Source organism: Pipistrellus hanaki, assembly GCF_964339955.1.
Source record: "Pipistrellus hanaki genome assembly, chromosome: 2".
In the NCBI taxonomy this organism is placed as follows: domain Eukaryota; kingdom Metazoa; phylum Chordata; class Mammalia; order Chiroptera; family Vespertilionidae; genus Pipistrellus; species Pipistrellus hanaki.
In genome coordinates this window covers 52,341,412-52,354,761 of record NC_140504.1, presented here as the reverse complement: position 1 = coordinate 52,354,761, position 13,350 = coordinate 52,341,412, and the positions used below count along the sequence as shown (strand labels likewise).

At 52.0% G+C, this 13,350-nt stretch overlaps 1 protein-coding gene across 3 annotated transcripts in view; it reads right to left on the bottom strand.

The window, feature by feature from the left end:
• Positions 1-13,350, bottom strand: part of MYLK (myosin light chain kinase) — a 182,589-nt gene that overhangs the window by 32,953 nt on the left and 136,286 nt on the right. For all 3 annotated transcript variants that reach the window (XM_084871493.1, XM_084871494.1, XM_084871495.1), the window contains 7 exons: positions 12,859-12,909; positions 12,049-12,176; positions 10,017-10,170; positions 4,088-4,390; positions 1,651-1,683; positions 1,461-1,554; positions 49-252 (listed from right to left, as the gene is read on the bottom strand). In XM_084871493.1, coding sequence (XP_084727619.1) covers positions 49-252; positions 1,461-1,554; positions 1,651-1,683; positions 4,088-4,390; positions 10,017-10,170; positions 12,049-12,176; positions 12,859-12,909 — 967 coding nt within the window. The remainder of the gene's footprint in view (positions 1-48; positions 253-1,460; positions 1,555-1,650; positions 1,684-4,087; positions 4,391-10,016; positions 10,171-12,048; positions 12,177-12,858; positions 12,910-13,350) is intronic.

The window sequence follows — 13,350 nt, the reverse complement described above, 5'->3', positions numbered from 1 at the left end:
TGGAGAACAGTGGGCTGCTGGTGGGCTGCTGGGCAGTGGGCTACTCACATCTCCAGGACCATGACGATGTTGGCTTTCTCTTCGAAGGCGTCCACACACTGGACCAGCTTGGGGTGGTGGAGGCAGTTCATGATGCTGATCTCCTCCCGGATGTTCTCTTTCTCCTTTGCTGAATAAGCTTTGAAGAATTTCCCTGCCCAGATTTTTCCAGTTTTCTTTTCTACAAGTCGAAAGACCTGTCCGAATTTCCCACTGCAAGGGAAAGGAGGAGGGAAAAGGCACATTTAGCCACGCTTTCCACTGACTAGGGGATGGCCAACAAATCTGGCCCGCCTGTTTTCATAAAGTTTTATTGCAGCACAGTCATCCCATTTGTGTGCATAGTGTCTATGGGAGACCCCATGTGGCTCCCCCTCTGTCCCACCCACCTTTGAATTTGAAGAGAAGCAGTTGCAACACAGACTGCATGGCCCGCAAGGCCTGAAAGATCCAATATTTGGCTTTTTACAGAAAGAGTTTGCCAGCCCTGCTCTAGGTCAGGGAAGTGCATTTCCAATACTGCAAACTACTCTCCCCATCACTTGCCAGCTGCAGCCAGTGCTGGCCCCGCATCCCGCCCAAACATGCCAACCTGCTGCTCCTTCAGCCCGGGCACCGCCTTGTGGGGCCTCAAGCGTGGCTGGTGGACTTCTCTCTCCTGCCCCGCAGAGGGACCCAGGAGGTCAGGTTGAGGAAGTCTCCCCAAACACAGAGAATGTTCGAGTGGCTTCCTCCCTCCCCCTCTACCTCAGCACTGTTTCGTAGACAGCCTGGAGGCCCTGCTGCCCACTGTGGGGCAGGGTGTGGTCCTCTGACAGCTCCCCCTGATGGTGCCGGCTCCCTGTACCAGCTGTTAGGAGGCTGGGAATACAAGCGGAGACCACCCTTTGCTTCCACCTCCCGTGCTCGGGAATAGAGTGCTAGTGAGAGGCAGCCTGGGGCGCTGCTGCTGGAGGGGGCGCTTGGCTGTGACCAGGTGTCAGGATGGGGTCCAACCCCAGGAAGGACTCAGAGTGAAAAGTGGGGAGCACGGGGAGCACGGGTCAGGCTGGCCTGCCTTCTGTGGGTTGGATGGGAGGGTCCTGAAGGCAGCCCGACCCAGATGTGGTCCCCTCAGCTCAGAGCTGGGTGGAGAATGAGGCACAGCAAAGGAAGGCTCACCCAAGCCCTCCACAGAGGGGTCAGCACAGAACTACACGTGGCTCCTCCGAGAGCCCTGGGTGGCCATGCTTTCATGGAGTGCTGTCCCTCCCTCCTGATGATGCAGGCATGCCAGGCTGGGGAGCTGGCAAACCCAGGAAAGAACCGGAAGACAAGGCATGGAATTCACTGGGGGGTGGGGGGGAGTACGGGGGGATGAGGGAAGGTGTCTGTGCCACGCTCAGGCTGGGGGCCTGAAGGGTGCTTCCCACTCCACTTACGATCCTAGTCTCTCTTCGATGTCGTAGAAGTCAGACACTTTTTGTTCGGTATTGATCGTCACCGTCCGGTAATCAACTTCAGTCTCCTTCTCATCTGCAGGGCGGGGGTTGGAGTGGGTGTGAGCCATCAGATCCCTGCTTACCCCTTTCCACCCCTAGAGCCCACCCAAGTGGGGAGGCCAGCACTCACCATCATCGGACACCTCCACTTCATCCTTCGGCTCTGGGGAGACAAGGAGGGGACACAGGGATTAGTACTGAAGGCCCATTGAGAGCAAAACCTGCTGGGAGCTGTCAGGCCTCAGCCTTCCCAGGCACAAGGCCACCATGCCCAGAGCCTGTGTGGTCAGTCAGCTCATGCTGCAACAGGGCCATGTGTGTGCGGGCAGCCACTGGCCTCCTCACCCCACCAGCCCCACCCCAGCTCCCGCCTCCATCCCTCATGGCCCCCTAGGCACACCCTCTTCACATCTCTTCCGATCCCTCTGACTTTCAGAACCTACACACAATTGTGACAGCCCTTTCTGCTCTGGCTCGAAAGTCAGCAACTTATGATTGCCAGCATGTCCAATCCATTTATCCATTTACTGAACGTCTTTCATGGAATTCCAGCCGTGTGTTGTGGGTATACAAAACAAAATACACAGAGGCATAATACCTCCTTCTTTCTGGAGCTTATATCTTAGTTCGGAAGGCAAAAAACACATTTCCTTAAGAAACCCATGGCACATCTATATATATAAAAGCCTAAGTGACTGTTTGACTATTAAATTGGTAGCTATGATGCACATTGACCACCAGAGGGCAGACGCTCAATGCACAGGCATGGAAACATGGAACAGACTGATGAATCTCAGAGGAAAGGGAGAAAGGGGGAGGACAGGAAGAGATTAAACAAAGATCTTATATACATATGGAAATGCAGACTTCCACACTCACACACACCCCTCCCTTAGTCTCTTCTGAAGCTTCACCATCCATCCCCTCCACCACCCCATGAATCTGTATCTGAGAAGTACTGGAGTGGAGGAGAGGATGAGAGTGGAGTCAGTGAGACACTAGTTGATTCTCTGTAGTGTAGTCAACAGTCACACTGGAGACCCGGTGCACAGATCGAAACCAGCAGTCTGACATCCCCCAAGGGGTCCTGGATTGTGAGAGGGCAGAGGCCAGGCCAAGGGACCCCACCAGTGCATGAATCGTGTACCTGGCCTCTAGTGTTATATAATCAAGCACACACTATCACAGTGCACATGGAAGAAGGCGACACAAAAAGGGGCAATTATAAAGTCCAGCAATTATTCTAAGAGAAGTCGCCCTCGAGTTGTGACCTAAAGCAGCAGTTGCCAACCTTTCAGACCTCACGGGCCACCAGTGGTAGGCAGACCATCTGTTGGCAACCGCTGACCTAAGTGAAATGATGGAACACAATGAGGAGGGTGACATCACACAGTGGAACCCACAGGTGCCTGAGAGGCATGTCAAGGGGGGACACAAGCAGCTCCAGCCGCCACAGCCTGGACGTGCAGGAGTGAACGGGGACGTGAGGCGACAGCAGGTGTGCAACAGATCGCCCACATCAAAGCTCCAGGTGTCCCCTGGCCTTGGCCTGGGCGGGTGCCACCACAATGTTATCCACTTTCCTGCCTCTTTTCCAAGAGGTAAAGAATCCTCTTCTTAAAGAAATATGCTGAACACATGCAGACTGCAATTTGGTTGCCTGCCCTGGCATCCCCACTCTAACTTGCCTGGTCCCCACCCTCCTGGTCTCCCCGCTATCCAACCTCCACGTCACTGGGAGGCAGCCAAAGAAGCACAGACTCTGGGTCAGTCAGCTTTGAGTTCCAGCTTCCACTCGCCAATACAAGCTCCATCACCTTGGGCAAGTAGCTTCTCCCCTGTAAACCTCGTTTCCCATCTGTAAATAGGGGTGATGGCAGATGTACTTCATTGAGTTAGATGCATGAAACGATTCGTGGAAAATGCTGAACATATTGTTAGCATATAGCAGTGCCTAATATATGTCAGCCACGATGAATCATAATAATAAACTAAATGACTCTTGAATTCAGATATCCAAGCCAGGAATGGGGAGTCATTTTAACTCTTCTAGTTTTTCCCCTCAACTCCCTATTCAAAAAGTCATCGCGATCGGTCAATTCCATCGCGTGAGGGTTTAGTTCATACCCTTACCACCCCTCTCCTGGAGTACACCACAGAGAACCAACTAGTGTCTCACTGACTCCACTCTCATCCTCTCCTCCACTCTAGTGCTTCTCAGATACAGATTCATGGGGTTCGATTCTTGTCAAGGGCATGCACCTTGGTTGCAGGCACATCTCCAGTAGGGTGTGTGTAGGAGGCAGCTGATTGATGTTTCTTTCACATTGTTATTTCTAACTCTCCCTCTCCCTTACTCTCTGTAAAAAAAAAAATCAATAAAAAATAAAAAGGTGGTATGTACTTCTTTTAAAGTATGGATCAGCGTCATAACCTTGGAAATCAAGATCCCCAACAAAGCTGCCTGTCACCATGGATGTCCTCCCCCTTCCAGTCCAGGTTTCTAGCTGCACAGGGCAGTTCGCGCACGTTTATTCTTGGCCATTGACGAAGTGAAGTCAGCTTACCCTCAGGTTTCTCTCCCACCGTTGTGAGTTCCGACTCCTGGCTGGGCTCGCTGGTCCCGTACACATTGATGGCGCGCACACGGAACTTGTAGTCTCGGTCAGGCAGCAGGTCCTGCACGTTGAACGAGGTGCTGCGGCACGTGGCTAGCTCCTTCCACGACTTGTCCACCGAGTCCCAGATCTCGACGCTGTAGGACTGCACAGCACTGCCCCCGTCGTACGAGGAGCCGTACCAGGACAGGGTCAGCGAGGAGCTCCGGATGTCAGAGGCACAAGGCGTGCCAGCGGGGGGGTCTGGCTTGTCTGGGGACAGAGAAGCACAGTATCACCCAACTCTTCAGAATTTCAGGGGGGTGGGGAAAAGGTTTTGAATCAGGTGTGTGGGGGAGGAGCCTAGAGAACTCAAGCTGACATCCCCGGTCCGGGCTCTGGTTCCCTCATCCACACAGTCACACCTGTGCACAAACCACCTGTAAGAAAGCCACACAGATACCTAGGGGCTCAAGGAAAGTCTTTTCTTTTGGCCAGTTGTCCAGTCTGTGAGCCCTGACTTCCTGTTCTTTGTCCTGGTCATGAGCATATTTCTCAGCATAAACAGATCTAGGAAGTTGCCCAGAAGGCGTGGGCTGCTTCCCATAAAAAATGTTTTAAGAGAGGGTTCAATGTGTGTGTGTGTGTGTGTCCTCCAGGCCATAGGCCAGTGACCTGTGCCATAACTAGGGCTCAGACTACAGTCTCCTTGAGACCTGAGAAACGCCTGCTTCGCTGAGAAGCAGACAGATCCAGGTTTGAACACAGCTCTGACCCCACTCACTATTTATTACCGTGCCTCGGTTTCCTCGCCTGTACAATGCAACATGTGGATAATAATAGCACTTGGATCACAAGGCGGTTATGAAGAGTTCTTAGGAAAGTGGCCGAGTTGAGTAGCCATTAGTCATCATTGTAGTAGTAGTTTATCTCTGACTTTGTGATACATTAAAAGTTATTCCTACCCTATCCCTTTTATTCATATAGGACGGGTATAAAACGAGTGAAGAATTTCAAGAGCAAACCACAGTAGCAAATCACAACCATCCCTGCCTAAGGGCTGGAAAATGAGCTGAGGACACACGCTAAGAACTGGAAACACTGTCAACTGCAAGGCTAGTCACGCAGCCGATACCACACGAGGCTCCTGAGTCTTTCTGACTTGGTCAGTTGCTCATCTGAACAACGTTTTCCTATATTTTCTGATTTCATTTCTGCAGGTAATTGGGTGAATCACAGTATTTAGCAACCCTTCATCCCTCCAAAGCCGTTTGAGGTGCAGAGCTCCCCCAACTAATGATTAAAACCATGCCTTGGTGCTCTGTGAATTTATGTGCTATTTATTCACATAGCGTGGACTCGGGTGAATTCCTTAACTCCCAAGACTAGCTTGTCTTTTTTCACTTGGAAAATGGTGCTACTATGCACGTTCCCTTTGGAGGTTTTACAAGCACCAGGCGAGCAAATTTGGGGAAAATTCTTGACTTCTACTCTTCCACCTCTGAGCAAGGCATGAAACCCAAAAAGGGTTCTTTCAAATGACCCTGTGCAAATAGGGGAAAAAAACATTCTGCCTGCATGTGTGTGTGTGTGTGTGTGTGTGTGTGTGTGTCTAAAGACCTACATGATACATACACATATTTTTTCTCTCCCCTTCCCAAGCCCTGCAGCTTCTCCATTCCACCCAAGGACGCCCTGCCTGGAACCCGTCCACCCTGCCACCCAGGCCTGGCCCGCGGGGGGGGGGTGGGGTGGGGGGGGAATGCTGGGACTGTGACAGAGCCTCTTTGTGCAGCCACTCCGGAGGCCTCCTGTGATGGATCCGCTTTCACTGGGTGTTAAGTATGTTCTCTTAGAAAAACTGTTTGTTCTGAAAGATATGCTGGTCTTTTTAGAAATACGTCTGGTGTTGGCTAGGATGTTTATTGCTCTTCACTCTTAGGGCAAGTGGACCCAGCCCTCCAGGGCCCAGCTAAAACAGTATGAAAGCCCAAAGGATGAAAGGCAGACCCACTGCTCTCCCCCTCCACTGCCTGGAACACGTCTGATTGGCCACACTTAGAATCACTTGGGTTTATGTAATGAATGCAGTACACCCCACGGACCGATTCTCCCCCTTCTGCTTTGACCAAGAAGAAAAAACTTTGAGAAGTGTGTACCGTGAAAGAGGTACTACTTGTACTCCACCCTGTCCAGTCTCTTGGTAAAAACTAGAAAACGGACGTATGGCAGATATTACCCCCTGTGGTGCAAGGGAAGATGGGAAATTTGGAGAGGGGAGCTTTCATTCCAAGTGAAACTTCAATGCCTTCGAGGAATTTGAATGAAGGGGTTTAGGTGTCTGAGGTTGGAAGCCCCTCAGGGCCAGGGGCGGGGTCGGATGCTCCCTAGTTTTTACAACCTGCAGATCCCCCACAGAGGCAGACCCGCCAGGGGTGAAACCCCTCAGAGCAGAGCGCCTGCGGCCTGCCCTCCATGCTAAAGGCACGGCCGACCTGGTAGGGAAGGGCAGCAGCCTCAGAGTCTAGGGCCCGGAGCTCCAGGGCTCCTGGGGCTGACCCCCTGGCTCCCCAGAAAGCTGACCAACAGGATGGGGTTTCTGCTCAGCAAATGCTCCCACTCCTGGGCTGACGCTTCTCACATGAGGGGCCATCCTGGCGGGCTCTGCCTGCCTGTGTGTCCGAAGATGGTCTACGGCTGATTCTCCCCCCTGCCTGGCTTGCCTTCACCGGCATACCGGCAGTCACTCGCACCTTCCATGGAATGCCAGGGGCTGCGAGGGCTCGTCTACCTGCATAGCCGGCCCTTGGCCCCTGGGAGGCTAAGACCCTCTGCTTACCAAGAATACCCTCTGGGCCCTGGCAGAGCCAAAAGGAGATTCCGAAACATTTTCAGATTCTCGCGCCTGGCTATCAGGCAGAATAAGATCAAGACCACATCTTGCTGAAATCTAAGCCAGGCATTATGAAGGGAAGTCTCTTGCCCTTAAAAATCATGCAAGTTGCCGAAACCGGTTTGGCTCAGTGGATAGAGCGTCGGTCTGTGGACTGAAGGGTCCCAGGTTCGATTCCGGTCAAGGGCATATGTACATTGGTTGTGGGCACATCCCTGGCAGGGGGTGTGCAGGAGGCAGCTGGTCGATGTTTATCTCTCATCGACGTTTCTAGCTCTCTATACCTCTTCCTTCCTCTCTGTGGAAAATCAGTAAAATATATATTTTTAAAAATCATGCAAGTTCCAGGCTCAGGTAGTATTTGGAGACTAGTGGGTATTTGGGGTTCCCTCCACTTTATTCTTCTCCTTTAAAGATATGCAAAGTGACCTGTTTATATCTTGCTGGACAAGTTACAGGAAGGAAATCATTTGGGCTGGGCTGCTCTCTCTTGCCCAAGTGGCACCCCCACCCTCCAAGGTTGTGGGTAGAGGTGGATGCAGAGGACCCCAGAGCTTCGCAAATCCTTGCACTGCCTTTCAACACAGAATAGTCATTAGGCTTTCAAACAGCTAAGCATCGCTCATTTAAACTAACGGAGGGGAAGGCTAATGTTTACTGTCATTTATAAAATGGGAGTCATAGCCTATTTGAAAAGACAGGGGAGCTTTAAAGAATGTACAAGAAGAGACGTTTACTGCTGACAAGCAGAAGTTGTGCTAAAGCAGCCTTATTTAGCTGGCCTGTGAGCGGATGCTTCCAGAGGGCTTGAACGCCGTCCAGAGGAAGCCAAACCGCTCCTGTTTCATCTCATTTACATCTCACATCTGGTTAATCAGCCCTGACCAGATAATACACAGCTGTGCTTAGGGACGTGCAGGTAAATCTGGGCTGAATCCAGGTTCATTCTGGACTAATTCTAAACCCATGGGCTCTGAATGAATGTGGCCTTGATGTTTGCATCAATGCAAGTCCCCGTTTTATTGAGCAATTCTATTCTTAGCCCTGCGAGGGGGAGGCAGACAGAAAGCCCGTCCCCCCCCCAATTCCATTCCCCTCCCAGGACGGTATTTAACATGCTGGGCCTGCCAGCTGGCGGGCAGCCACGCCAATGGCCCTGTCAGTACTGGCCGAGGAGAATGAGAAACTAAACCATAAAAGGCCAGAACTGCAGCTCGTGCAGTGGGGATGGGGGAGGGGAGCGTGGCACGGAGTGGAGCTGGCCCAGTGTAGGGGGTAGGGGTCACAGAAGAGCGGTTCAAAGGAGTGGACCCCAAAGTTGCTCAAGCAGAGGCAGGTGAGAGAGAACACCCAGAAAAACTGGAAACCAATATTATCTAACAGCTTTTTTTGAGGGTGTGGGGCCAAATCAGCACCGCGGGTACAGGTCTTAATGTAAAGACAGAGTGGGTCACTAGCACCCCGCCCCCCCAAAGTTCCTGACTCCCCAGGGGACACATTGGAGCAAGCATCCAGTCACCAAAGAGAAGAGTGAGAAAAGGGTCTCTCCTGTCTTTTGTAGACAGAACACTATTCCCTGACCCCCGGCACAATGATTCCCAGATTTAAAACTCCCGACTCAAGGAAACGAAAGAAAGATGAGATCAATAAACCCCAGGTCAAAGGCTTGCACGAGCATAATGTACGGAGGCCCACAAATGTGCAGGGACACGGCCTACTGTCTACCAGTCTGCTGTGTTACCTGCTCCTTTCTGCCCTGAGCACCTGCCAATGGGGTGGGGTTGGGGGCAACAAGGAACTGAGCGCCCCAAGTGGGGGGCCAATTAGAAAGCTAGTGGCTGTTTCAGGAGAGAGTGGACAAAGGCATGATCAGCACAGCACCTGGGATAAAGAGGAAAAAGTGAACTTCAGAAACAGCCTGGAGACAGACTCAGCCCAATACTGGAACGTGGGAGTACAAAAGAGGAGTGGGTTTAGGATTAGGAGGTCACAGTGACCTTAGAGGGGTGATCCCAGTAGACTCCTGTGGTGAGGGAGGCTGCGGGGAGCTGACGAGTGCCCGGGGGTGAGGAAGCAGAAGCAGAGTAGAGAGCACCCCTTCTCAGAGGGTTTGGCCATGAAGAGAGCAGGAAGAGATGGGGGTGGCTGAAGCGAGACGAGATGTTGCAGGAGTTATGCAGGCCTGTGTGTTTGGCTAAGATGAGAGAAGGAGAGGTGGAGCTGAAGAGAAGAGAGGAGGGGGCTGGAAGTGGGACCCCAAGAGCCTGGGGATTCAGAGTGCAGGAGAAGGAAGCGGCCTCAGGGAGAGAGGGGTGGTCCAGGGCCGAGAGCCTGGAGGGTGCGGTCAGCCTGGGGGTGGACAGAGAGATGCCTGAAAGTGTGGGGCCATGAAGCTGAGCAAGGTGGGCAGCAGGCTGATGCCTCCTAGTTTTCAGAGAGGCCGGAGGCTGTGGCCTGCGGGGTGACAAGCTACCTCAGAGAGTGGGAGAGGGCACTGAGCAGCACCGAGCAGCACCAAGGCCTCAGCCAACCCTGGATCTTGTTAGAGTCCAGACTGTGGGCTGATGGGATCTTCCTGCAATGCCCCTCAAGTCAGGCGGAGGAGCAGTGATGTGGGAAGGTGACATTGATCCAAGGTGAAGCCTTCAAGGGGACAGAGCTGGGGGAGAGGGGGAGGCGGAGAGGGAGAGGGAGTTGCCATGCCAGTAGGAGAGGCCTGGAGCCCGGAGCTCAGGTCTCAGAAAGGAGCCACCAGGGACTCGCAGGAAGAGGAAAACGCTGCGAGGGTGTGGGTGTGGGATCCGGAGTTCTCATGAGCATGAAGCACAGTAACAGTGTGACCGTGGGGAGAGAGAAATGGAGAGGGAGTACGAGGGGCTGTGGGCAGAGAGGATGGGTGCAGAAGGAGTAGGTCCTTTGGGAGGTGAGACCCTGAGGTCTGTCATCCTGCTCCGGGGCTCTCTACCTTCCCCATCCCCCGCTGCCAGGCCACCCACCCAGACTCACCAACCACAGTGAGGTTGACCTGGGCCTGCCTGCTGCCCAGCTTGTTCTCCACCAGCAGCGTGTAGCAGCCACAGTGCTCCTGGCGGGCCGCCAGGATGGTGAGCTTGCTGCCGCTCTCGCTGTTCTCCACCTTGATGTGCTCGCTCTCCTGGATCTGCAGGCAGACAGTGGGCAAGCGCTGGAGACGAGGGCCAGCAAAGGAGTGGGGGCAACCCCACTGCACAGCTGTGGGGGGGTGTGGGGTGGGTCTGGACTCTCGGCTCCTCCCTTCCCTTTTCCTCCCTCCCCCCACCCAAGACCCTCCTCTGCTGCCCTCAGAGCCAAGCCTCCCTGTGAGGTCTAGACCCGGGGCAGGCAGGGCGTGCTGAGCAGGGTCGGAAGAGGGACTCTGCAGTTGCTGCTCTAGATGGGAGTTCAGAAGTGTCCTCGTCTCCCTCCTACACCCTGGGATGGGAGGTGGGAGAGCACATCTGAGCAAAGTCACCTATGAAGCCCAGCCTATGGGTTCTGACCTCTTCTGAAACCATAGCCACTAGCCACATGTGGCGATTTACACTTTAATTAAGTGGAAGCAATCCAAACATCCATCAGCTAATGAATGGGTAAACAAATGGGTATCTAAACAATGGAAAATTATTCTGCCATAAAAAAGAATGAAGTTTTAATTTGTGCTACAACATGAATGAGCCCTGAAAACATTATGCTAAGTGAAAAAAAGCCAGACACAAAAAGAAACATATTATAGGATTCCATTGATTTGAAATGCCCAGAACAGGCAAATCCATAGAGACAGAAAGTTGGCGAATGGTTGGCGGGGGTGTGGGCAGGAGGAAATGATTGGTAATGGGTCTGGGGCTCCATTTGGATTGATAATATTCTGGAATTCGATAACTGTTATGGTCGCACAACCCCGTGAGTATACTAAAAACCACTAAAAAGGGGTGAGTTTAAAAGAATGGATTTTGTGGTGTGTTAATTATAACTCAACAGAGCTATTTTAATAACTTTTAATTACTTAACATTTAAAATTCAGTTCCTCAGTTACACCAGTCACAGTTCAAGTGCTCAACAGCCTCATGTGGTTAGTGGCTACACACTGGAGAACAGATACAGAACATCTCCAGAGACAGAGCTGAGATGCGGCTAAATGTCTCTGAGAAGGGATGAGACTCTACCTTACTTCAGGCAACACTGGCCCAGACATCGTCCAGAGCTACATGCTTTGGGATGCTGAAGGCCAGCTTCTCTTTTCCATCTTTTGAGACCAAACCTCCTTTCCCTCCTGGCACTAGCCTCCCACTTGGGGCCTTAAGACAACTTGATGGTTTGGAAATTGAGCAGCATAGGGCTCAGAAGAAATCCTTACTCCTTCTGTAGTGTTTCCCATCTGTGCCAGCCACTGTCCCTGGGCCTCTGTTGATCATGCATCTGGGCACGCACACTACCAGTGCAGGATCTCCAAGTTCCTTTAAGAGCTGGTTGCTTGGAATTTCAAACATTTTCCCATAGGGCCATGATTATAAATGGCAGCTTGACTTCTGGGCCAGCAAGCCAAAATTCTATTTTGCGTACAACTTATCTACCCAAATACTCAGGTTCCCTTTTATCCCTTCAGCACGTGGTAAGTTGAAGCTGTTCCCACAGATAGGGTTCATCAGGCTGGCACAGGATCACAGGAGGACACTTACAGGGGCTGAGAGGTCATTTAGGTCAGTCTGTTCCGTTTTCCTGACGCTGAGTGGAATTCTAGCCTGAGATATCAAAGGCAGGTGGGAGCCAAGGGTGGTTTCTATTTCTCCCTTCATACTTTTCTCTATTATACAACTCGTCTATAACGCAGGTATTATTCATAGATTTGGAAGGAAAGGTTGTTTTAAGAACGCAGCTGTGATGACTGGGTGGTGAGTGGGTGAAGGCTCCCCATTTCTAAGCCTCTGCGATGAAGGGTGATGTTATTGCCATTAGAGCGTCTCCCATCCCTTCAGCCCAGAGGCTGCGTGGTTGTCCCCAGGCCACTCCCCTCTTTACTGACCTGCTTCCGGAACTTCATCCAGGTGCAGGTGATGGGCTGGGTGCCGGTCACTTTCCCGGACAGCTCCACAGACTCTCCGGCACGCACCTTTTGGTCCTCCGGAAACTGGATGATCTGAGGGGGCATGGCTGGAGGGGACAAGTGAGAAGATGACTGAGGAGGAGCGAGCCTCAAACTTGCCAATGACACTGCTGTCCACATTCGTCTGCTGCTCCTCTCTGGAGCCTCCAGGGTAAGACTGAGGGCGGTGGTCACTGCTTCAGAACACCTGAGCTGGTGGACTTGCTAGGTTTGCTCATCTCTTTATTCTGATTCCCTCCATGTGGCCCACACAGTTACACGGCATGACTCTCCATTTGTTGGTAGCTCTAGAATTTGTACCTTACCCTAATTTTTTGAATCTACATTTTAACTCCTTTCTTAATTAGGCAACACTTTTGCTCTTTAACCTCCAGGTCACCCTGGCTGAGAGGCTCAATATGGCTCATGTCCCCAAATGTCTCCCAATGGAAACAGACCAGGACAGACCGAGCCGAGCATTAAACAGCACAGAGCAGATCGCCTCCTTAGAGGCAGCATGAAGGGCAGAGGGTTAAGCAGAATTTTACAGAAGGGATGGGAGAGTCACTACTACTGTGTGATGCTGTCCTAACAGGGGAGGCAGGAGAAGAGACAAGGAAGTGAGAAGCTCTGCGGGAAGGTTCAGCTTGAATGACGCTGAGCTTGAACTAGGGAGGGTGCTCTCCTGGGACCACATGCCTCTCCTGGCAGATGACTCCCTTGCCCCCACACATTGCTATAACTGATTACCTGCTTTTTGAGGTGTCTTGGGGGCAGGTTTCTTTTTCACAGTTGCATCACCTAAAACGAAGAAGTTCACAGGTTACTTTCTGTCAGTTCTGTGTCTCCCAAAGCTCCTGAGTCCTAGGAGGATGCTGTCTTGCCCTCTAGCTCTTCATCCAGGCAGAGCCCTCAGCCCTGTGTGTCTTTCTGGGGATCTTGCAGTCTTGCACACATGACCTCACTATCAAATGAATATCAGGACTTGGGGGGCCTCTGCAGGAGGTCCCTGAGGCCTCCATTGAGAGAAAAACCAAAAAATGCTTTAGCCTCCATTATCCATTTCAATGACCATACCCAAACTCACTAACTATTCTCTCACCCCAACTTTCAGGAAGCTCAGAAAGGAAATTATGTCAGATAAACCAACTAAAATTAGCCTTTGGTGTGGATCCAAGGGTCTCAGGCTTCCCTTGGGTTGCAGACTGTGGACTGGTGGCTTTTGTTTTTTAAATCTTTGTT